Source organism: Diabrotica virgifera, chromosome 1 (assembly GCF_917563875.1).
Source record: "Diabrotica virgifera virgifera chromosome 1, PGI_DIABVI_V3a".
Lineage (NCBI taxonomy): Eukaryota > Metazoa > Arthropoda > Insecta > Coleoptera > Chrysomelidae > Diabrotica > Diabrotica virgifera.
In genome coordinates, this window is record NC_065443.1 from 230,631,352 (window position 1) to 230,658,466 (window position 27,115).

Below are 27,115 nucleotides of genomic sequence, written 5' to 3' on the forward strand. Positions count from 1 at the left end.
CTTATCCGATGCCTAGATTTTGTGTCATTTTGGAACTACTAAAATTTTTTATTTCATTAGTAGTTCCAAAATGACACAAAATCTAGGCATCGCATAAAAAAGTTTATATGAAGAAAGCCTATTTTTTTGTTCTTCTTAATGGCGGTACAGGCTCGTTTTTTTAATATTTTATTTAATTACAGAGTAATTTCCACATATTAATATATTTTTCAAATTGGGCTCTGTACCGCCATTCTTTATTATATTACAAATATGTGTGCCAAATATCTCGAAAAAATATTCAAAATTACAGCCGCAATCTTGGAAAGCGTTTTGGCTACCTGTTGATCGCTACTGTATCACCTTAAATCAATTATATTTCAATAATATTTAATCAATAACTCAACATATTCCCGATGCAATGTCAAATATTTAAAATTGTCACTGATTGTCAGTGTCTGACTGACAATATATGCTGACAATATTATATTCGGCTGAGTGCGTTGTAAGACAAAGATAGATTTGTAAAATTTTACCACGGCATTGTGTTTATTTTTTTCAAATCCTGAAAAAACCAATAAATATTTTTGAAAATTTTAAACGCAGAATGAAAGACTAAATTATTACCGAGGGCCGAAAGTCCCTTAAAATAAATATAAATTTTATTTTGAATGATATATTTGAAATTAAAAATCACACTAAATTTTCTCTTAGATTTTCACCCCTGTAACTTATTAAAATAAACATTATAGAAGTTCTCAGGGACTTTCGGCCCTCGCTAATAACGTGATCTTTCATTCTGCGTTTAAATTTTTCAAAAATACTTATTAGTTTTCTCAGGATTCGAAAAAAATGAATCCCCATTTGAATTGCATTGCAGCCGAAAATACGTTCCGATCCTCTTAACATTGAATTTTACTAGGTGGCCAGTGGCGGCTGGCGACCTCAGTATGCGGGTAGGCTACACATATACTTCGGGTAGGCGACAAAAAATATCCTAAAATTTGTAATACATTTTGAGCCGTCTTGCAATACTAAATGTAATCTATGAGCGCAACAATGTGTAAAAATTGCTTTTGGAGCATCTACTTTAATTTTTGATTGTAATCCGTTTAAAGAGCCAGCCATTACACTTGCACCATCGTAAAGTTGAGCAATTTATTTATTTTGGTAATCATATGGCCCAAGCACGTTTGAAATTAAACTATATAGAGCGTCTGCAGATCTATTCTCGCTAACATCAAAAAACCCTAAAAATCTTTCTGTTACCTGACCAACTTTTTAACAAAACGGATTGTTAAAGTACACTGTGATTTTTCGGTTATATCAGTAGTATCGTCCGCTAGTATAGAAAAAAATTGACTTTCATTAATTTCTTTTGAAATTTCATTTTTTACGTAATCGGCAAGGCAATCTATTAAATCATTTTGTATTGTTTTTGACAAACCCGTGAACACCCCTTCTATTTTTTAACATGATCCTGGATTTCCTGATCGCGTTTAACTACTAAATTAAAAATTTCTTTAAAATTACCCATGTTTGAAGAATTATGGCTCTCATCACGACCGCGAAATGCAGGTTCTTGTTTTACTAACAGAATTGTAACATCAATTTCTTCAACTTCTTCAATCTTTTTCAACTTCTTCATTATATATCTTATTAGATAGAGAAATTTGTCCAGCTAAAGCACTGTCAATAGTTTGTTTATTTTTTTCTAACCGTTTTAAACCTAAGCAATTGTTTAAATGTTCTTTCGAAGATTCATGTTTTTTTACACTAGCTGATAAATTTTTCAAATCTGAATATCCCTGACTCACCCAAACATTTTGCTTCAAATTTGAGAGCAACAGACAAGGCCAACAGAAAAGTGAATTTTTAAAATAACTTCCGCTTAGCCATTTATGATTTTCATACCATATTGTTTTAAACGATCTCGAAAATGGTCGATTGTCTTTTGTCTTATCTGTGGATAAAATTGTTCAATTTGGTAAAGGCTGGCCCATTGAAATAATTTCTGACCTTTCTTGATTTTGGCGCCTTGAATAAGGCGTCTCGATCAAACTGCATATTACATCGTTTAAAATATTCATATTCGATGACTAAAGTTTTCCACCAATAAAACTAACACACCTACGTTTCAACAACGTCAAATATTACTTATTTTATTTTTGTATCAAATAATAATTTACTCTTCGAATAAATTGATAAGTTAACAATTAACCTCGCTTTAAATTTTTAATTATCTATAAATTCTAATAACACTTCTATCTATATCTACAAAATATAATGGACGACTGACAAATAACTATTCACAGATTTATTCCTCGTTAGTGAATTATTACTAAATTAATATAAAATTAAAATGCCCTTCAATAGACCGATCTCAAATTTACCTGTTTATTATTCAGTTTTCATAAACAAATTTAATTTGTCCTACCTAGTTTTATTCAATACTTAACCTACTAATAACAGCCAAAATCAAAAAACAAAATTATTTAAAACAGTTTCACAAGACACAAGAGAAGCAACTGATAAAATTTTGGAGGTCCGGCTATAAGACTCTGTGCCTATGCGCCCTTTCAAAATCGTAGAATACGCGAGACCTGCAGCAGGTCTGCTCGCGTAAACAGAGAGAGATCGCACGTTAATTCGGTGTTGGCGTCGTTCTATTTCAGGCTACGTTTTCAAGTGCCTGACCCAGGAAGAATATAGAATCTTATACAGTACTACTGATACTACAAGGAGCGTACAATAATTATAACTACGGAGAAAATTTTTTGGATATGTTTACAAATAATTTGGATAATTTTTGCTATTTTATTGTAGGTATTGTGTCAAAATTTATAAATTACAATTTTGAAATAAGTAATTTATATTAATAATTTATACTATTGTACTACATTTGAAGAGGGTAGGCGGCGCCTACCTTGCCTACCCCGACGGGCCGCCCCTGTAGGTGGCTCTAATAATTTGATCACCCAATGAATCTTACTTACCACAGTAAATTCGCCTCTTCATAAAGTACATATCATAATATCTGGAATACTTCATATTAACAAAAAATTAGATGCACTCTCTCTCTATTCTAGTTGCTCCATTACTGAGGATCGTGATTTCCTCCAATATTCCTAACAAATTATCTGTATCTTTGAACTACCTGAATTCTGAATTCTGTCAGACCATCTGGTGGGTGACGTCCTCTTGGCCTTCTCCCCGGATCCTTTTCAACAAAAATTAACCTTTCAAAATTATGCTCACCTTTACGAACGATGTTACCAAAGAACTGTAGAACTCGCTACAGACATGTTGTGGACTCCCTCTTTTTAATATCACCATGGTTAAAATGCAAACAGGTCCGAGGTATATGCAGCATTTTTCTCTACCACTAAATCTCAAAGGCATCAATTTAAATTGTCTTTTCTTCTATTTCTCTATATTATTCTAGCCGCAATATAGGGGGTCCCGTGGGCACTTTTAGGTCGCCGCGATTTGATGGTAAGAATAACAAGAAGAAAAACCAGTGGTTTGACCAGGAGTGCGAACAAAGCTTACAGCAGAAAGCAATCAAGAGGCTGGAGCTACTAAAGCGACCTACAGAAGAGAACAGGGAAGACTGTAAGGACTTAAACGAGAAGACTTTTGAGAAGAAAAGAGAAACAGTACCTAGAAGCACGAATACAGCAACTCGAGGAGGAACATAGAACCGCTCAGTCTAGACAGTTTTATAGGGACATAAAAACAATGACGGGCAACACGATCAACAGCCCAAGATTTATAAAAGACGATGCAGGACAATTGCTCACTGACGACAAAGAGATAAGCCGCCAATGGAGAAAGTATTTTGAGCAACTCTTAAATACAGAAAACCCCTTAACGACAGGGCAACAAAGACAGTACCAGTTAGCCGAACCTGAAATACCAGGGCCCACACTAGCTGAAGTAAAGTCCGCAATTTCGTCCCTAAAAAACCATAAAGCCCCAGGCCCAGACTGCATACAGACGGAACTACTAAAAAAAGGGGGAGACAAACTACATCTTGAGATATATCATCTTATAAGAGAAGTCTGGGAAAGAGAAGAAATACCGAAACACTGGCATGAAAGCCATATAATACCTATTCACAAGAAGGGAGACAAACAAATATGTCGGAACTATAGAGGAATATCGTTAATTAATACAACATACAAGATTATATCCATAATACTGTTTAGAAGATTAACTCCATACGCAGAGGAAATAATAGGCGACTACCAAAGCGGATTCAGACCGGGAAGGTCGACTAGAGACCAGATCTTCGTCCTACGCCAGGTGTTGGAAAAAAACTGGGAATTCAACCGCGATGTACACCAAATCTTCGTGGACTTCAAACAAGCTTACGATTCTGTTAGCAGAGAAGCATTGTGGGAGACTATGGTAGAAATGGGAGTACCTGGAAAACTGGTACGATTAGCAAAGGTGAGCACGGAGAACGCTTCCGCACGAATCAGAGTTGGCAGCAACACGTCGGAGGAATTCCTCATTGACACCGGACTTAAACAAGGAGATCCTCTCGCCCCCCTGCTGTTTAACTTCGCACTGGAACATGCAGTAAGGAAAGCTCAGCCACAACTGACAAACGGATTTGCCGCCCAAGGATCAAAAATACTATTAGCCTTTGCGGATGACGTGGACACAATTGCACAATCCACCAGAGATGCAAAAGAAGTTTTCACCCTATTCGAGAACGGAGCCAAGGAAGTTGGTCAATTCAAGCTCAACCAAGGTCAACGAGGACAAGACCAAGTACATGGTGGTTACGAAGAACCCAAGACCAAGGGTTAGACAAAACGTAACAATTAATGAATACAATTTTGAAGTCGTCAAAGAATTTAAGCACTTGGGAGCGATCATAACATCTGAAAATAACTATGAAAAGGACGTGGCAGCCAGGATTATTGCAGGAAACAGGGCATATTACTCGTTAAGGACCCTACTTAAATCAAAAATACTCTCAAGACCAGCAAAAATAAGAGTATATAAGACAATAATTCGTCCCACAATAACGTATGGAAGCGAAACCTGGACTCTGAATCAGCGGGAAACAACAAAATTACTGGTACTTGAAAGAAAGATACTGCGGACTATCTATGGGCCTTGCAGAGAAGAGACAACAGGAGAATGGAGAAGAAGACACAATGATGAACTCCAGACAATATACGGAGATGAAAACATAGTACGCTACATTAAATCAAACAGAATACGATGGGCGGGTCACGTACTAAGATCAAGTGACGAAAGACTTCTAAACGCCACATTCTGGGAAAGGCCCGATGGAAAAAGGTCAGTTGGTCGCCCAAGAAAGAGATGGAAGGACGCAGTAGCCAGCGATCTACGCAAAATTGGAGTACAGCAATGGGAAATAGCTGCTCAGGACCGACAACAATGGAGGGAAATAGCAAACGCGGCCAAGACTCACATAGAGTTGTAGAGTCAAATGATGATGATGATGATGATTTGATGGTGGTATTATAGGCTTTTTGGCTCGCTGAATCCAATGGAAATGGTCTGGAAGCTCAAATGTGGTGCGTTTAATTGTTATTAACAGATTATGGTAAAATTAGGTGTTTTTCAAGAATTATTAGAAGTCCTGTAAATAAATTGATGGTGTTGAGATATTCTCTGGTGTATTTTTGGTCGCTGAATCGAATGCGACTAGTCGCGATTACTCAAAATGTGTTCTTATTTTGTTAATAACAAGATAATTGTTTATTCGCCGAAAAGCTCGAAATACGCTATCTACAGCAAGTTTGTAGTCTTTTTCATAGTATTTTTATCCGTTAAATCGATTGCCACTAGTCTTGGTAGCTTAAACCACGTTCCGACTTTGTTACTAATAAATTATTGCAAAAATAACGGTTTATAGTACGTTCACTCACAATTTTTGCTCTAAATTCTAAAAAATCACTTGGATTGACATCAAATTTGGAATACACGTAGCTAACATGTCAAACAAAACAAGTGATATTGTGTCGATGTCTGCTTTTACCCTGGGGATGAATTTCACCCGTTTTCGGGGGTGAAAAAAGAAACCTTTAAAATAAGTCCAGAAGTGGATAAACTGATTAATGGGGAACTTGCATAAAATTTTAAATTCGAAAAAAATGTTATAAATCACAACCGAACATAATTTAAAACATGTATCAAATATTAAAAAGTTTTGTTTGGCTTTCGTTTGGCCCCTAAAGATGATTAAAAATTCAAATTAAAACAGGTGGCCCAAAACGCGTCGTGATGTCATTCGTTTAAATTATGTTTACATTCTTCCAAAGAAGTAAACAGAATTTAAAATTAGACATTATAAACGTCAGTAAAAAATACAGTTACGTAACCTCACAAGTGTTTTCGATCGTTTGAACTATTTTAAATGTCATTTAATAGTGTCAGTGTCAAAACGAATGCCAAACCTAATAGGGAACTTGCACATTTTATTATTGTATAATAATACTCAGTTGACTCCAACTAGTTGGAGTCAACTCTAACGGCTGGTTTCAGTAAAAGTTGATTATAAATATAAAATGAAGATTTATATTCAACATTTACTAGTAAAAGTAGACTCCAACTAGGAAAAGTATACTCTTCCCAATGCCATTTAGTAAAAGTTGATTCTGATTCACACAAACAGCTGATTCTAGAAATTAAATGTTGCTGAATATGTTCAAATTACTCTAGGCTGTATCGTCGCCCCCGTTAGGTAAATTACTCCGATTCGAATTTTTTGCACAAACTTACTCAAAAAGAGGTCCTTATAACAAATATACTGGGTGCCAGGCAGTACCTTGATCGATAAATTGTTTAAACAATTTTTTTAGACAAATTCACAAAAATAATTTATCCACTTCGAACAATTTTTTTTAGATCATTTGGGTTATTCTGAGCAAAAAAAGGTATTTTGTGATTTTTCTCTAAAATTGATTGTTGTCGAGTTATACGCGATTTAAAATTTGAAAAATGCGAAAATAGCTGTTTTCAAGGCTTAATAACTCGGTTAAAATCCATTATTATGAAAGTCAGAAAGTGAACAAATCAAAGTTTATAGCCCCCTCTACAAGATCCAGCAGAAATTTTTGTCACTATTTTATTACTAAGCTTTATCTTTAATTATTAACAATGAGCGCTAAGTGCGTATTAGGCGGCCGTCAATGGTGAGTGCTAAAGAGATGCACCATTCCAGCCGTCCAATGGTGAATCTCACTCGCACTCACATTGACGGCCGCCTAAATACACGGTTAGTGCTCATTGTTGATAATTAAAAATAATATCTTATTAATGAAATAATGACAAAAATTTCTTCAGGATCTTATAGAGGTAGTTTTAATCTTTGATTTTTTTTAGTTTCTGACTTTCATAATATATAATATCGTATGGCATTTTTGCCTTTCGGACAGTTCCGGCGCCAATTACATCTTTAACCCTGTTTCAAGTAACTAGTGTCGATGTACACTAGCCCAGGGGGACCGACGGCTTAACGTGCTCTCCGAGGCACGGTGAGACAGCTCGTGTCATTATTGGAAATGAAAATGGTTTGTCTTTGGCAGGGCTCGAACCCACGTGCACTGGCGTATGAGGCCAGCGATTATGCCGTTACTCCACGGCCGCTCGCTCGACTTTCACAATAATTATCTTTAACAGAGTTATTAAACCTTGAAAATGGTTATTTTGGCGTTTTTCAAATTTTAAGTCGCTAATAACTCGACAACAGTCAATTTTGGAGAAAAAAAGGCCCAACGGATTAAAAAAAAATTTGTACGAAGTGAAAAAATTATGTATTTTTGCGAATTTGTTTAAAATCGTTGTTTATCGCCAAACTTCACTAAAATCATTCATTATTGTACTCATTTGCCCTCATTTTCGGCAGTAAAGTAACACTTTGTTGTATTGAAAGAAGAATGTTACTTTACCTGCCGCGATAATTAATCAAATTAACCGAGATTGAATGTAAGTGGTCCAATGGCAGCAATCGATTATTTATTTGAGTGAAATTAAAATTTATTTACTTTAATTATTAAAAATATTGTACAAAATTTATCTTATTATTAATAAAATTTATGTCAAAAAATAAAATTCTGTAGTGTTTCGCAATTATATTCATACAAAATAAATCAAAACTTTACAGATTTAGTAATTAGGTAGGTATACAATATTGATAACTATCGATTAAACACCAAAACCGGCCCTCATGCAAAAGTCATCTGTCATTACTGTCATACGAATTTTTTATTTCGTCTAAAATTAAAAAAAATTCCTCAAAGTTGTAAGTAAGTGTTAATGTTTTTTATGATTGACGATACAATTTTGTACGCACCACCTCAATACTCTTTATCGAACGCGTCTGTTCCTCTGCTCGTAATATCAGACTCGTTCGATAAAGAGTCACTTTACTGACTGACTTTATTGAAATTGGTTAAACAATTTTTCGACCGCGATACCGCGTGACACCCTGTGTATTTGTTATAAGGATTGTTATACGGATGTATTTCTTTGAGTAAGTTTGTACAAAAAATCGAATTGGAATAATTTACCTAACGGGGGCGACGTTACAGACTATACTAATAAGTAGTTGAAACGGTCAAAACAAAGAAACGCACACTCATCCAAAATGCACTTGAGACTCTCGTTTAATCAACATTTACTGAATCGATCCAGGAAGAGTCAACTCCAACTAGTAAAAGTTGATTTAAATTTTTAAAATCAACTTTTACTGCTCATTTCAGTTGGAGTTGACTCCAACTAGTTGGAGTCAACTCTAACTGAGAATCAACTTGAACTGTAACATATACAATATACGTGCGTGGTGCCGATAAAACGATGTCTATTAAGCTAGAAAGACCATTTCATAAGGGAGCCATGAGACACACCCCATATTTTTTTGCTATTTTATTGCTAATTTATTACGCAAATTAAAAATTTATTGCTTCATCCCCTTCAGAGAAACAGGTGGCCATTCCAGCTTAATATTAAGCTAGAAAGGCCAACATTCATATATCCGGAACGAAAGTAGATAAAGAGTTGCTTCCGGTGGCCTATTTTATTGCTAATTAATTGCTAATTTATTACGTAAAACAAAAATTTATTGCTTCATCCACTTCAGAGAAACAGGTGGCCATTCCAGCTTAATATTAAGCTAGAAAGGCCAACATTCATATATCCGGAACGAAAGTAGATAGAGAGTTGCTTCCGTTGGCCTATTTTATTGCTAATTAATTGCTAATTTTTTACGCAAAACAAAAATTTATTGCTTCATCCCCTTCAGAGAAACAGGTGGCCATCCCAGCTTAATATTAAGCTAGAAAGGCCAACATTCATATATCCGGAACGAAAGTAGATAGAGAGTTGCTTCCGGTGGCCTATTTTATTGCTAATTAATTGCTGAAAGATTGAGTTTACAAGAATTTACAAACTCACCCCCTTCAACCCCTACCGATATCATCATTCCCCGGAATCCACAAAAAGTGAAAATAACCAGTTTAAAGAGCTAAAACCAAGTACGTATTTTTTGCTTATTCATTGCTACAGGTCTAAGCCAAAAATGAATGTTTTGCTTCCTTCCCTAACGAGCCACAATGGCTACTGCGGTTTAATACTTAACTCTACAATACTCAACACTCCTATTTCAGGAAAAAAAGCAGATAGACGGTCGCTTCTGGCGGAATATTTAATTTTTAATTAATTTCTGAAAGATGGGGTATACCAGAATTTACAAACTCACCCCCTCCAACCCCTACCGTTATCATCGTTCCACGGATTTCACAAAGAGTGAAAATAATCAGTTTAAAAACTTAAGGTATTTTTTTCTAATTAACAGCTGCAGGTCTACGCCAAACACCAATTTTTTGCTTCATCCCCTAACGAGAAACAATGGCTACTGCGGTTTAATCCTTATGCTACAATACCCAACACTCCTATTTCAGGAACGAAAACAGATAGAGGGTCGTTCCCAGCGGCATATTTTATTGCTAATTAATTTCTGAAAGATATGGTATACAACAATTTGCAAACACACCCCCTTCAACACCTACCGTTGTTGTCATTCCCCGAATTTCACAGAAAGTCAAAATTACTAGTTTAAAAACCTATGACCAAGTGGGCATTTTTTTCCTAAGCAACTGCTGCAGGTCTACACCAAAAACGATTTTGTTGCTTCATCCCCTAACGAGCAACAATGGCTACTGCGGTTGAATATTTAAACTACAACACTCAATTCTCCTGTTTCAGTAACGAAAACAGATAGAGCGTCGCTTCCGGCGGCCTATTTTATTACTAATTAATTGCTTATTTATTACGCAAATTACAAATTTATAGCTTCAACCCCTTCAGAGAAACAGGTGGCCATTTCAGCTTAATATTAAGCTAGAATAGCCAACATTCATATTTCCGGAACGAAAGTAGATATAGGGTAGCTTCCGGCGGCATATTTTATTGCTAATTAATTGCTGAAAGATTGAGTTTACAAGAATTTACAAACTCACCCCTTCAACCCCTACCGTTATCATCATTCCCCGGAATCCACAAAAAGTGAAAATAACCAGTTTAAAGAGCTAAAACCAAGTACGTATTTTTTGCTCATTAATTACTACATGTCTAAGCCAAAAATGAATGTTTTGCTTCCTCCCCTAACGAGCCACAATGGCTGCAGCGGTTTAATACTTAAGGCTGCAATACTCAACACTCCTATTTCAGGAAAGAAAGCAGATAGAGGGTCGCTTCTGGCGGCATATTTAATTTTTAATTAATTGCTGAAAGATGGGTTATACCAGTATTTACAAACTCACCCCCTCTAACCCCTACCGTTATCATCGTTCCACGGATTTCACAAAGCGTGAAAATAATCAATTTAAAAACTTAAAACCAAGTGGGTATTTTTTTCTAATTAACGGCTGCAGGTCTACGCCAAAAACCAATTTTTTGCTTCATCCCCTAACGAGAAACAATGGCTACTGCGGTTTAATTCTTAAGCTACAATACCCAACACTCCTATTTCAAGAACGAAAGCAGATAGAGCGACCCTCTATCTGCTTTTGTTACTGAAATAGGAGAATTGAGTGTTGTAGCTTAAGTATTCAACCGCAGTAGCCATTTTTACTGGTTAGGGGATGAAGCGATAAAATCAAATTTGGCGTAGACCTGCAGCAGTTGCTTAGGAAAAAAATACCCACTTGGTCTTAGATTTTTAAACTGGTAATTTTCACTTTCTGTGAAATCCGTTGAGCGATGATAATGGTAGGGGTTGGACGGGATGAGTTTGTAAATTCTGGTATACCCAATCTTTCAGCAATTAATTAGCAATAAAATATACCGCCGAAAGCTACTCTCTAACTACTTTCCAGAAATAAGAATGTTAGCTCTTCTAACTTAATATTAAGCTAGAATTGCCACCTGTTTCTCTGAAGGGGTTGAAGCTATAAATTTGTAATTTGCGTAATAAATAAGCAATTAATTAATAATAAAATAGGCCGCCAGAAGCGACGCTCTATCTGTTTTCGTTACTGAAACAGGAGAATTGAGTGTTGTAGTATTCAACCGCATTAGCCATTGTTGCTCGTTAGGGGATGAAGCAATAAAATCGTTTTTGGTGTAGACCTGCAGCAGTTGCTTAGGAAAAAAATACCCACTTGGTTATAGGTTTTTAAACTAGTAATTTTGACTTTCTGTGAAATCCGGGGAATGAGAACAACGGTGGGGGTTGGAGGGGGTGTGTTTGCAAATTGTTGTATACCATATCTTTCAGAAATTAATTAGCAATAAAATATGCCGCTGGAAACGACCCTCTATCTGTTTTCGTTCCTGAAATAGGAGTGTTGGGTATTGTAGCATAAGGATAAAACCGCAGTAGCCATTGTTTCTCGTTAGGGGATGAAGCAAAAAATTGGTTTTTAGCGTAGACCTGCAGCTGTTAATTAGAAAAAAAATACCCACTTGGTTTTAAGTTTTTAAACAGATTATTTTCACTCTTTGTGAAATCCGTGGAACGATGATAACGGTAGGGGTTGGAGGGGGTGAGTTTGTAAATTCTGGTATACCCCATATTTCAGCAATTAATTAAAAATTAAATATGCTGCCAGAAACGACCCTCTATCTGCTTTCTTTCCTGAAATAGGAGTGTTGAGTATTGTAGCCTTAAGTATTAAACCGCAGTAGCCATTGTGGCTCGTTAGGGGAGGAAGCAAAAAATTCATTTTTGGCTTAGACCTGTAGCAATGAATAAGCAAAAAATACGTACTTGGTTTTAGCTCTTTAAACTGGTTATTTTCACTTTTTGTGGATTCCGGGGAATGATGATATCGGTAGGGGTTGAAGGGGGTGAGTTTGTAAATTCTTGTAAACTCAATCTTTCAGCAATTAATTAGCAATAAAATAGGCCACTGGAAGCAACTCTCTATCTACTTTCGTTCCGGATATATGTATGTTGGCCTTTCTAGCTTAATATTAAGCTGGAATGGCCACCTGTTTCTCTGAAGGGGATGAAGCAATAAATTTTTGATTTGCGTAATAAATTAGCAATTAATTAGCAATAAAATAGGCCACCGGAAGCAACTCTCTATCTACTTTCGTTCCGGATATATGAATGTTGGCCTTTCTAGCTTAATATTAAGCTGGAATGGCCACCTGTTTCTCTGAAGGGGATGAAGCAATAAATTTTTAATTTGCGTAATAAATTAGCAATAAAATAGCAAAAAAATATGGGGTGTGTTTCATGGCTCCCTTATGAAATGGTCTTTCTAGCTTAATAGACATGATAAAACGTGGTTGTAATTGCAAGATAATGCTCTACGCAGAACTCCAGACGATCACTCCTTACAATTATTTGCGTTAGTCCATTGCTGGCAATACTTCTTCAATTGGAAATAGCGCTAATAGTTTCTCCTAACCGACCAGAACCTGTCAATGGCTTCAGTTTGTGCAGCTGTTCTAGGAGCGTATATCTGTATTGGGACCGTGCAAGTTCGGCAAAGCGATTCCTGGTTTCATAACTCAGCAACTTTTTTCGCACTTTTAATTATATTGGCCAATTATATGGGCGCGCGACTTTTCCCCAACACGACTCTACCTTATCGGCAGAGTCTACGAGAAGTGTACGGTAAATTGAAGCTGTAATTACCTACAAAGAAAGAAATATGTATGTCTTTGTACTCACTTTATCACGCTTAAAAAATTACGGGATCTGGATTTCAATGCATATTTTTTTATAATTCTCGTATCAAAGTTACGCGTGAAGTTAGTCGTAGTGATGACAGTTGGGGAAACGTCCGCGACCCCAATTATATTAGTCCTGGATATTGGATAATTGTCATAGTCCAAAAAAATGATAAGAAAAAATAATATTCAGGTTATGTTATTAAAACATAAACAATTATTGTATGTACTAAACAAAATTAGCTATTAAAATGCAGTACTACAAGCAAAAAACAATTAATTAAATTTACCTTTATATAATAATTGCATATCATATCAATATTGTGGAGCAATATATAATTTTTCTTCTTCAATGAGAGTAGGTATGAAATATACGTCAATTTGACAATATGAATTATTTAAGAAAGTTGCAATATTTATTCGCTATTCTCGCATCCCCTCCAAGTATTTGCACACCGCGAATAGTATTGATGGGCATTGGCCTTTTATTGGATAATTATTCTGTTGTCCATAGTGATGTAAGAAAAGAATATTTTCAAGAGAATATTCTCGAGAACGAGAATATTCTCGGCCAGAAAATTCTCGGGGAGAATTTTGTATATGTATTTACAATAACCAAAATAAAAATAAAAACTACATATGGGTCAAATTATTATACCTTAAAAATATGTATACTGTTTTTGACTATTCACCTAGAATATTTTTGCATCCTAAACATTATTATTCTTGAAGCCCAAATACCAATTTGCCGCTCCGGAAATGCTTTTTCGCTTTGGCTGGCCGGGGAATCGCGCGATTTTAGATAAATTTCCCCAAAATCGAAGTAGCCTGTGCTGGAGAATCCCATGTACCATGAACCAGTAGCTAATAAGGTGTTTACAGTGTCAGTATTTATTGTTTTGTTACTATATTTAGAATAATGTTTATTTAAATAGAGAAGAACAAGTTGAGGGAACTGAGTTTATAGATAATTTAGTAACTTATTGAAAAATTGACCAAATCATATGATTGACAGGTACATGTTTCGGAACAAAATTAACTAAAACAGCAGTTGATATATTAAGCATGTCTTTATCCACTGCAGCACCTGAAAGAAATTTCAGTTCTTATGGTCTTTTATCCACTCCTCTAAAAGAAACCGGCTTAGGTACTGCTGAACTCTGTATGACTAAGCTGGCGACTCGTGAAAAACAAAATCCCACAACTTCTCATCAGTACATTAAAATGCAGAATGTAGATGACAAGGATTAGCCAGTGATGGAAATAGATTCTGAATCTAATGTCTCATCTTTTTCAGATTAGATCACCACATCCATGATTTGCTGTTAAGAAGAAAATTTCATTTTTTTATCAAATAAATTTTGTGTCTTCTGTTGTTTTTGTATTTTTTTTTTTGTATATAAAGAACACTGTTATTTTATCTCATAATTTTGTATATAATTTCATGATTTTTAATGCCCTATTTCATCTTTAACAATATCCCTAAGCGCATCATAGGGTTCATTCTCAGAAAATTCTCCATATCGAGAATATTCTCGAGAATATTCTTGAGAATATTCTCCGACTTTTTATTCTCGAGAATTTTCCAACACTAGTCGTCCACAGTATCATATTCTATTACGCAATAATTCAGTTTGGATGGTACAATATTGCGACTTTATTAGAACTTGCATTGTCTGATCATGAAAAGTAGATGACGTTGTCAGCAGTTGTTTTAAAATGATTTTCACCTTTGCAGTGAGTTTCTGAGCGTCTCAATACGGAAAGACGGTGGCTTCCTATTTCTTTTTCAATTATTTGTAGCTTTCCAGGATTTTTCAATCCCTGAACGTTCCATGTTCTAATTATTTGATACTCTCTTAAATATAGAATAATTTTGGATTCAGCCTCACAGTTCTGTAAAATGTCCTCACACCTTTGGCACCTCTCACAACTTTTCAGCCGGTAGCATATATCACACCATCTTAATGGTAAAAGAGATGGCTCTGAGAGTGAATCGGGTCACTACATATCCTATTATCGCTTTATGTTACTGATATATCGGGAGAAATTCTCTTGTGAATGTATAGTAAATGGGTTACTCTTTGTCTTTTGGACCGCAGTACCACAACCATTAAAACCACTCCAGTCAGGCTTGTGGCAGTCCAGTTTCAAACCGATCCAGGATCATTCTCTCTGCGTCTTAGCTGGTAGTGGTGATCGCTGCTTCCTTCATCAGTGAGGAATATGAAATAGGTAAAATAAAAATTTCCCCTGTTTTGCACCATGATTTATTCATTTGAAAAGTATCTAATCATTTGCTCTGTGACCGCCTAGATCGAGGTTAGTGCTGTTTTGAATAAAGTTAAACTACATTGTGACTTTCCTTTTCAGTTGCACCGGAAAGTCACAAGCTGAAACCGAAATGCGAAAGAAAGGAGATAATGAAGACTAAAATTGGACTATACGGAAGTAAATAAGAAGAATATATGACTGAATAAAAGAGCAAGGTCTGTAGCATGGACGTTTGAGTTGCATAGAAGTATTGGGGAAGTTTAACATAAAACAACAGTCAGAAGAGTTTTAGACCGAAGAGACCGATGAAACAACGAGCCTTCCACGAGGAAGACAAAAACTTAGGTATCAAGACAACTGCTGACAACTTAGAAAATAATTTAAAATCTATTGGAGTTAGAGCATGAACAAGTATTGGCAGAGACAGTGGTGAATGAAAGATTGTACTATAGAAGGCTTTGGCTTATAACGAGCTGTGACGTAACAGATGATACGGAATTAACCAAAGGCTTTAAATTAATTTTATTTAAAAACTACGACCTACAGTACATGCACATTGTAAAGGTTATTCATACAGTGCACAACTATTTGTATATAGTAAATTTAGGTACAAACACCGACACAAAAGAAACAGGTCAATTGTTTTAAAGTCATTGTGAACAGGTTAATTGTTTTAGGTCAACATCATTTTAAATATTCTCAACAAACGCAACATTCTACAAGTGGAAAATAGACAATTCAAAACTAAAATTTTTAATTGTTGGTTTTAAACAAATTGACATGGTGATTGCCATGAAATTAAACTTCTTATCTAATCTTTTGACCGATTAATAAGTTTGCAAATTGCTAATAGTTCTCAAACATTACATCTAAATGAGTGAAAGACAAGAAAGCTGGGAGTACGAAAGATTGACCAAGACAACAACACTAACCGTAAACTTATAGACCGGTCTGGTTAGACTCAAAAATAGGAGTGAGGTTACAATAATTACCATCAAGCTGAAAATTGGCTGGATTGTTCAAAATACCATCATAAATGAAATCTAAAAAGTCCTCATAAATCCGACCCGAGCTAAAAAATTTTTTTCCTAACAGCCACCGTTTTTGAGATACAACGATTCAAAGAGTTGAAAGAGTTCTAATCGTCATAATATGTATTAGTACACTACGTATATACATCACTGAAGCTGTAATACAAGTAAACATAATATTCTATCGGTAAACTTAACTTATATTACACATAATAATATAAGGTATTATAAATATGATGTTTTTACTATACAGCTTGCGGTATACCGAGGGATGCAATGTATAAGCTGTATTATATTACATTGCCAACAAAAAAAAATCTCGACAAAGTGAATGTAACGCGAAAATAATAAGAATTATCATTTCAATCTTACTGCTTATTCTTAAAAATAGTAAATTGATATTAAAAAGTATTAACTTATAATAATTCTTCTTACTTATGCTTCTTATTCAATTAGTAAAGATGGGTTTGGTCGGAATAAACACGTTCGATCGATACGTCGGCTAATTTAATCACCCTACATATTCTTTTCTCAGAAGGGTTTGAACATAATAATGAAAGTCAAGATTCTAGGCAAAATGTTGAAAATTAAAAAAAAAATACTGCAGAAAATATATCGGTAAATAAATCGGTAAATAATGATGCTGATAATGATAATTGAAACAGCCATAGAGCAATTCAATTTAACAAATAGAACTATTGTTGTAGGTGAAGATGTAGACTTGCTCGTATTACTCACTGCTCGAACTCCAATCGACAAAACTATCTTTTTTTAAACCTGGAAAAGCTCAGCACCAACTGGAAATATATTCATCGAAAAGTTTATCTACTTTTGCAAAGTGTCAAAATCACATACTATTTTTACACGCAATAACTGGGTGTAATACATCTGCATTTTTCAGGAGGAGTAAAACGAATGTTTTTAAAATGTTTGAAAAACAAGATTTACTTGAATGTGCTAAAGTTTAAAGAAAACTAATTCAACTCCACAAGAAGTTATTTCTAACGGAATTAGCTTTCTTCTCTTTAGGTATGGAGCGCCTAAAATAACTACGTGCTTAGATAAGTTTCGATATGCATGTTTCTTTAAAAATACTCGAAATCAAAAACAAGTGCAGTTATCTTGTCTTCCTCCAACCTCAGCGGCTGCTCATCAACATATCTTTCGGGTATATTACCAACGTTAAGTGTGGCTTGGTTATCAGCTAGATCCAAAAGAGTGGGGATAGAAATTAGCCGACAGTTCATTAGAACCAATTCAAACTTTACTCCCACCTGTGCCGAATAAACTCTTGCACACAATTTTTTGCAACTGTAAAAAGGGATGTAGCGCTAAATGTGGTTGCAAAAAGTTGGGACTATCTTGTTCGGTAGCATGCACTAATTGTCAAAACCGGTCGTGCTCCAATGTTGAATCACCAACAATTGAGGATTCATTGGATTTTATCGAGGAGCCATGCGATGTGTCATTATTGGGACAATTTACTTGCACCCATGATGAACAAGAAGAAGAAGAACAAGAAGAAGAACAAGAAGAAGAAGAAAAACTAGAAGGTGAAGAAGAAGAAGAATAATAAGATGAAGAGGAAGCAGAAGTATTAGAAAATTATAAACCAGTTGGACAAATTTCCCTTTTTTTTAATTTATACCGCTTTTTATAACTTTTATCATTTTTAACCCTTGCCAATATCAATTATTCAATAGCTTCAAATTAAACAGAATCATAAAAGATCCGTGGAATAGGCCTACTGGGGAAACCACATTAAAAAACGCGCTAAGTACACTACCTCAAAGGTGGTGTGGAAACGTGTGAGCATATTATGACGATTACAACTTTTTGAATCGTTGTATCTCAAAAACGATAGGACATTTTTGATAGATGATTATCTAACCTACAATTTTTTGTTAGAACTAATTTTATGGTAAAACTTATAGTCTAGGCGCCAAATAGAGGTCACCGTGTCATTTTCAATTCTGATGGACAAACTCAACGGTTTCTTATGGATTTTTGGCTGCTGATTACGAATTTCGAGGGGGGATTTCGATCCGAGTGGTCAAAAAATTGTTATAAACAATTAATTGTTTATAAATTGTTTATAATGCTCTGGCTCATAAACTAAAAGAAATAAAAAAAAATGTTTCAAATAAAATTTGTTCCTTAATAAAAAACGAAGAAATAACCGTTTACAAAACTTAAATCCGACAATCAGAACTCAAGATATTGTAAAATTAGTGCACAATGCAAATTGCAAATTGCAAAATAAGTATTTTTCGAAGCTTCATCGATCGTAACTTGGCTTCTACGCATGCAAATGAGCCTTATAAGGTGTTCTTTTAAAGCTTAATTAAGAGGCTTCCAAACAAAGTTTGTTAAATTATTTGATCTTCATTTGTTTTAAAGTTATACCCGTTTTAAATTATAATTTTCTCAAAAAAATTGTACATTAATTTGTTTATAAAGGTTTCAAGCAAACTTGAGCTATAAACATTTATACTTTAATTAACAATAATGATAAAACAACTCAAAAGGAACAATTTGAGCTTACGAAAATGTGCGTAAGTTTATTTTTGGCTAAGATGTCGATATTTCAATGGCGCGCTATGAGGCGCAAGATTGGCTCACAGTCAAGTAAGTATGTATTCTTCGACGCTTTATCGATCGTAACTCGGCTTCTACGCAAGCAAATGAGCCAATATGTGATATCCATATAAAAATGGATCGAGTTCTTTTGCAGCATCATCATTGCATATAAAACGAGCATTTATGATGTGGCGGCATACACAAAATTGACGGGCCTTGATGATGCTGCAAAAGAACTAGATCCACTTTATATGGATATCATAATATGATAATTAGATAATGAGACTCTGAAGCCTCAAAAAGTTTTAGTTTTACTGCCTACAAGAACAGACTTGTACCACCATGTAACTGTTAAAATTTCGCTAAGAACATGCAGATGTAAAAAAGCTGATATTCCCTGTATATCTCTATGCAGATTTGCAGATGCATGAAAAAAAATGTTTGTAAAAATAGTATTAATTAATAGTATCAACTTACTTTTAAGTTATACTTCTGAAATATTAGTTTTTAATGTTTTTTTCTCATTTAGTGCAAAAAATAGAAGACAAATTAAATATAATGAAAGGTGATACGAGGTACAGTATGATGATTTAATTACATATAAGAATTATATGATAAAATTGTATTAGGATCTTCAAAAATGAAAAATGAAGATAACGTATGTATACATAGAAATTATAATTTGCATCTAGAAGTTAGCGCGTGAACCTTTACGCGGTGAGCCGATCTTGCGCCTCATAGCGCGCGCCATTAAAATATCGACATCTTGGCCAAAAATAAACTTATGAACATTTTCATAACATCAAATTGTTCCTTTTGAGTTTTTCTATCATTATTGTTCATTAAAGTATAAATGTTTATAGCTCAAATTTGCTTGAAACCCTTATAAACAAATGAATGTACAATATTTTTAAGAAAATTGTAATTTCAAACGGGTATAACTTTAAAAAAAAATGAAGATCAAGTAATTTAACAAACTTTGTTTGGAAGCCTGTTAATTAGGCTTTAAAACGACACCTTCTAAGACTCATTTGCATGCGTAGAAGCCGAGTTACGATCGATAAAGCTTCGAAAAATACTTATTTTGCAATTTTCAATTTGCATTGTGCACTAATTTTACAACATATTGAGTTCTGATTGTTAGATTTAAGTTTAGTAAACGGTTTTTTCTTCGTTTTTTGTTAAGGAACAAATTTTATTCAAAACATTTTTCTTTATCTCTTTTAGTTTATGAGCCACAGCCTTATAAACAATTTATAAACAATTAAATTGTTTATAACAATTTTTTGACCACTCGGATCGAAATCCACCCCCGAAATTCGTAGTCAGCAGTCAAAAATCCATAAGAAACCGTTGAGTTTGTCCATCAGAATTGAATATGACACGGTGACCCCTCTGGCGCCTAGACTATTACTGTTTCGCTGAAAATCGCTAAAAACTATATTTGGTGACCTTTGATCCCGCGTAAATTTTTTAGCTCGGGTCGGATTTCTGAGGACTTTTTAGATTTCATTTATGATGGTATTTTGAACAATCCTGCCAATTTTCAGCTTGATGGTAATTTTTGTAGCCTCGAATGTGTAAGTTGACCGGAGTATTAATACAATGTTAAACTTACCTGTAGAAATATGAGCAGCCTCGTACTGTGTTGTGTGAAAAATGTTCGGCATTGTTTTCATTTCCGAAGTCTTCTAAAGGATCTGACCATAACAAGTCGCACATGGGTCCAAAAGCGGGAGGTTCCTTAAATCTGTCTAACTGTAACAAAAAATAAAAGAATGTTTAGCATTGTCTGCTGTTTAATTCCTATAAGCTATTAACAAATAAAATTATTAGTCCATTCTTTCACGGTTTTTGCTCTAAATTTTAAAGAACCGCTTGGATTGACATGAAATTTGGCATACGTATAGCTTCCATGTCAAAGAAAAAAAGTGATATTGTGCCGATGAGTGCTTTTGCCCTGGGGGTGACTTTCACCCCCTCTTGGGGGTGAAAAAATATATGTCCAAAATAAGTCCGGAAATGGGTAAACTGACTAATTTTAAGTAACTTTTGTTCTATAGAGCTTTTTCGCCAAGTCAACACTTTTCGAGTTATTTGCGAGTGAATATGTTCATTTTTCAACAAAATAACCACATTTTTAGACGGGCTTTTGCAAATAACTCAAAAAGTAAGTATTTTGTCGAAAAAAACGTTCTTCACAAAAATATAGCCTATAAAAAAGTAAAAAAAATGGTGTACGCGTTAGGTCTCTGGCTGGATCTCGTAGAACCAAAGTTATAGCCAATTAAAAATAGATTCATATTTACCAAATTTCAAATAGAATATTTCGACGTGAAATATCTAAAAAATTAAGCACTTTTTGGGGAAAACCCATTATAACTTTTTTAAAGTGTTTAAAATAAGCTTTATTTCTTTTTTTACAAAAAGTTCCTAGCGTTAAATTTAAGCAAGTTACGCTCAAAATAAAGTTGGTCCCTTTTGTTTTTGCAAAAAAAAAATCGGTAAGACCACCCCCTAATTAGCAAGTTAAATGAAATTAGTCGTTACCGCTCCACAAATTGTTTTACTTATGTGGTGTTTATATTATCTGTAAGTTTCATCGATTTAAAGTGCTTATTTCTGAAAAAATTTGGTTTCAAAATAAAATTTTTAAAAATTTAAATTTTGAAAAATATGCTTTTTTTCAAAATAACTTAAAAATTGTAAGAGATACCAAAAATTTTAAAAAACAAAAAAAGTCAGATTTGCTTTTTTAAATATCATGTATTTTTTTGTTTTTCTGTTAGACAAAAATTGATTAAGATTTGGTGTTTCTAAATTTGCATACATTCGTGATCAGTGACTCGTTCAACCCCTTTTAACTACAGCCTTTTTAATAATAAGGACTTTGAACCGATGAAACTTACAGATAATATAAACAATTTATACACGAGTCAAGAAACTTGTGAAGTCATAACGAGAAACTTAATTTAAGATACTAATTAGGGGGTGATTTTCTCGATTTTTTTACCAAAACCAAAAAGGACTAGCTTTATTTTGAGCGTAACTTGTTCAATTTTGATGCTAGAATTATTTTTTATCAAACAAAAATGAAGCTTTTCTTAAACACTTTAAATAAGTTGTTATGAGTTTTCCCCGAAATGTGCTTCATTTTTGGTTATTTTACGTTAAATTATTTCATTTGGAATTTGACGAATATGAACCTATTTTTCATTAGCTATAACTCTGCTTCTACTAGATGTAGAGACGTGGTATACACACCATTTTTTTAAATTTTTTACAGGCTATATTTTTTCTAAGAATATTTTTTCGACAAAATTCTTACTATTTGAGTTATTTGCGAAAAACCGTCTAAAAGCGTGGTTATTTTGTTGAAAAAATGAATATATTCACTGCCAAATAACTCGAAAAGTATTGACTTAGTGAAAAAACTCTATAGAACAAAAGTTACTTAAAATTAACCAGTTTATCCATTTCCTGACTTTCTTTGGACGAATATTTTTTCACCCCCAAAAGGGAGTGAAAACCACCCCCAAGGCAAAAGCACATATCGGCACAATATCACTTTTTTTCTTTGACTTGTTAGCTATGTGTATGCCAAATTTCATGTCAATACAAGCGGTTCTTTAAAATTTCGAGATTTTGCAATATTTTACCGTTAAAGAACGGACTATATATCTTTTTTCTGGTATCATGTTAACATGGTTTCTTCAATATCGCTTGCTTGGTCTATTTATAGTCCAGGAACCGAAGCTTTTCACCTCGCAATTTTTACAGAATGGATCGATTTGCTTGAAAATTTGAGAATAAGTAGTGGATAGACGAAGGATCAAAATCTACATGATGCTGAAAGGCGCATTTACCATGTGGGTGGTTGCCACCCCATCTCGAGGGTGGAAAGTTTTTATTATATTTTGACCAGTTGATAAAAACATTCATTCTAAGCAAAAAATGTTCCATACATTTTTTTGATAAAATTAATAGTTTTCGATTTATTCGCTATCGAAAGTGTTAGTTTTATATCGAAAAAATCAATGTTTTTCGATATACTCATTTACGATTCACTCAATTTTTGCCGTAGAAAAAAATTTTTCAAACTAAGTTCTTAGGAATTAAATAACCTACAATTTCGTATTTAAATATTTTGTCGTATCTCTGATGCTAATCTTTCTATTTTGAAGAAAATCGCATTTTTTACCAAACTACAAAAATTCGTTATTCGCTTTTAACTCCAGTTTTTTAAAAACTAATCATTCTAAGCCAGTTGAACTTCTAGAATCTATTAATAATACATAAATAAAGAAGAATGAATTGGGCCAATGACTAAAAACACCGCTAACTTACATTATTATACTTCCAAATTGTATTTCTCCTTTTTTTTTCAAAAAAATATATTGATTTTTTAACCGTAACTTTTTTATTTTTTATCTTAGAAAGTTTGGTAAAAAAGAATTTTTGTAGGTTTTTACAATATCTATAAGCCTATTAGGATTAAATCTTTCTAAAATCTTCAGTCACAAAAAGGGGTGACTTTGAAAGGGTTGGTAAAGGTGGTTTGTGCATATTATTATAAGTTTTAATTGTCAAGAGGTCACTCAATTTTTGCCGTAGAAAAAATTTCAAACCATGTTCTTGGGAATTAAATAAGCTACAATTTTAAATTTAAACATGTTTTCGTATCTCTGATTCTAATCTTCCTATTCTGAAGAGAAGGCCATTTTTTTCCAAACTACAAAAATTCGTTATTCGCTTTTAACTCCATTTCTTTTAAACTAATCATTCTAAGCCGGTCAAACTTCTAGAACATATTATTAGTACATAAATAAAGAAGACCGAATAAGGCCAATGACTAATTTTAATTAGGGTGGTGATTAGGGAATTGCTTCCGATTACTTTTTCGCTGAAAAAAATAGGGACTGATATTCTTTTCATTATTATTAGCTCACTTAATTTTTGAGCTAGAGACTATTTTTTTTTTATTTCTGGAGATAAATATTTTTAAATACTTTAAATTGGTTTGAACAAGTTATCCTCGAAAAATGCATAGTTTTCCCGTCTTTTGACTTTGACCGTAATCTATAAGATTATAGAGCGCATTTTTAAATTTTCTTAAAAATCTTCCTTTTTCTCCATGTACATAACTTGAAAATGATAAGAGATACAGTAATGAAAAATAAAAACAAAATTTAAATGTAAAAAACCCTACATTTTTGTGCAGTACCTTTTTTCGTATCTCTTATCATTTTCGAGTTACATGGAGAAAAAGAAAGGTTTTTAAGAAAATTTAAAAATGCGCTCTATAATTTGATTTTATTTTTTTCAAAAACCATTCATTTAATACGCGTCCAACTTTTTGAACATAGAAATAACACTACAATAAAAAGTATTGTAGAAGGAAAACGATGTATTTAAATTCTGACGGATGAGGGGTTAAATATACTTCTCATTTTTTCTTAAAATACGTTAGTCATCAATTTTTTGCTCAATTATTTGAATGTAATTGACATTTAATGTTCCTCATTTTAAAGGTTTTTTCAAGCACTACAAAAGGTACTAGTACCTTTATACACGTAAAATCCACCGTTTCTCTGTTATTTTAGGTTAAATACACCGATTTGAGTATGCACCAAAAACTCAAACTCTTCACACCTACAATATCCCTTTTTGTATTATAACTAGAAGCTTTATGAAAGAACGAATCTGTTTGCTTTTTTATACGCTACAAAAATATGTTACATAATTTTTTCGTTAGATGCTTAGCCTTTAGGGTATTCGCAAAAAACCGTCCGCAAAGGTGTCATTTTTTCAATGAAAATGGTCAATTTTCAACCACGCATAACTCAAAAATTATTGAGTTGTCAAAAAAAATTATAGAACAGTTTTTGCTTAGAATTAGGTTCTCTAGCCATTTTCGTGGCTATTTTAACCAAAAAATGTTTCATCACCGAGAAAGGGTGGGAGCCACCCCCACGATAAAATCACACATCGGCATAGGATAGACTTTGTTTCTCGATCTATTCCCTACTTACTTTGAAAATATCAAGTAAATCGATATAGTAAGATGGAATTAGGAGCCAAATACCCTCATTGACTGACCTAATGATACTATCTCCCGAAGTTATATTACTTAACTCTTAATGCTGAGCTAATTTTGTTATATTAGCAACGACATGTAACAGTCTAATGAAATTTTTCACGTATAAGTAAATGTAGTGGAAATTAAGACTCATTCAGATATTAAATTTTGCAATATCTAAAGGAGCAACAATATTCTCAACAATACTTTGAATTCATTTTATGAATTTCCTATGGGATAATCCCAATAGCTGATTGTAAGATCATTAATCACCCGCTTAGTCTAAGTTGTATAAACTCATTGTTTAAAAAAGAAAAGTTTTGAACAGTAACACATTTCGTACAGAATAAACTCCAACTAATTATAAAAGCAAACAACATTTACTGCAAACAACCTAAATATAATTGAGAAAACCGTGTTCATGGAATGTATCCCAAGGCGTTTTATTCGAAATGAGCACCAACTGAATTCTTTTCTTTTTCGTTTTAGTCAATGTTTTGACGCCGATTACGTATAGAAAAAAATTTCTAATTTGGTTGTCTTTGCGGATTTCTGTTAAAAAATGCCCCTTTAAACAAATCGGAAGGGTATCGGGTGAATTTGGTTAAACAATTTTATTAAATTACTTCAAAAGATCACCTTTTTGGCCACGGAAAATATATTTTGAGGTTTTTGGGTCATTTTAAGCGAAAAAGGTCTCTATTCATGTTGGCCAAAAGTTGCCTAAGACAGGGCATTAACGTTCCGATTTGAGGTCCCACTTAATAGGACTACTAATTCGGCTCCATTCACGCTCCAACTTCAGTCTTTGTCTCTTTTCACGGTGGTGTACCTCGCTCAGCCAAAAAATAAATAGAGTAGCTGTCAAATATCTCCACAACTACTGGTAAAGGTGATACCAGAAACCTGCTAGCTATTGATAAAAATTTTCAATATTGTTGAAGTAACAAAACAGTAATTTGTATTTTAAAGGCTATGTTTGGAAATGGAAACGTCAAACATAAAGTAGTTTTAATGAAAATTATAGTTTCATCATTCTCTTTGTCTTATGCGGGGCGGCTTCTCTAATTGAATTTCTCCACACAATTCATATCCACCTTGGGTCATATCAATGTTAATCCCCTTTACCAACATGTTCCTTATCGTCTCCCCCAGATCTTCTTTGGTCTTCCTCTCCTACTCCTTCCAGGAATCTGCACTTCAGCTATTCTTCGTATTGGGTGATTAACGTCTCGACGTTGAACATTACCAAACGGTCTTAAACTATGCTTTCTCATTTTGGCATCAATTGGTGCCACACCTAGACTTCCCCTAATATACTCATTTCTAATTTTATCTTTCTTTGTCACTCCACTCATCCATCTAAGCATTATCATTTCCGCCACATGCATTCGTTGTTCCTCTTTCTTTTTCACTGCCCAACATTCAGTTCCGTACATCATAGCCGGTCTTTTGGCTGTTTTATAGAATTTTCCCTTCAGCTTCATTGGAATTTTTCTGTCACACAACACACCACTCGCTTCTTTCCATTTCTTCCATCGAGCCCTAATTCTACTGCATGCATCTCCATCTCTTTCTCCATTACTCTGTAATACCGATCCTAGGTACATAAAGCTATTGCTTTTCACAATCATTTCACCATCTATAGATACAATTTTATTTGTATTAACTCCATCTTTAAATGAACATTCCAAATACTCTGTTTTTGTCCTACTAAGTTTTAAACCCTTTTCCTCCAGAGCTTGTCTCCACTGTTCCAGTTTTTGTTCTCTATTTCACTAGTCTCTTTCACTATTTCCTACTAACACTACATCATCAGCATACATTAGGCACCATGGAAAGCTACCCTGTTGTTTCGCTGTTCTCTGGTCCAAAACTAATGAGAATAAATACGGACTAAGCACCGAGCATTGGTGCAATCCTACTTTCACTTGAAATTTTTCAGTCTCTCCCACACCTGTCCTAACACCCAACGTTATTCCCTCATAAATATCTCCCACAA

General features: G+C 34.0%; 1 protein-coding gene across 7 annotated transcripts in view; it reads right to left on the reverse strand.

Annotated features, from left to right (window-relative positions):
- Nucleotides 1-27,115, reverse strand: part of LOC114339424 (serine/threonine-protein phosphatase 2B catalytic subunit 2-like) — a 1,099,401-nt gene that overhangs the window by 271,422 nt on the left and 800,864 nt on the right. For all 7 annotated transcript variants that reach the window (XM_050647774.1, XM_050647800.1, XM_050647797.1 and 4 more), the window contains exon 6: nucleotides 20,653-20,792. In XM_050647774.1, coding sequence (XP_050503731.1) covers nucleotides 20,653-20,792 — 140 coding nt within the window. The remainder of the gene's footprint in view (nucleotides 1-20,652; nucleotides 20,793-27,115) is intronic.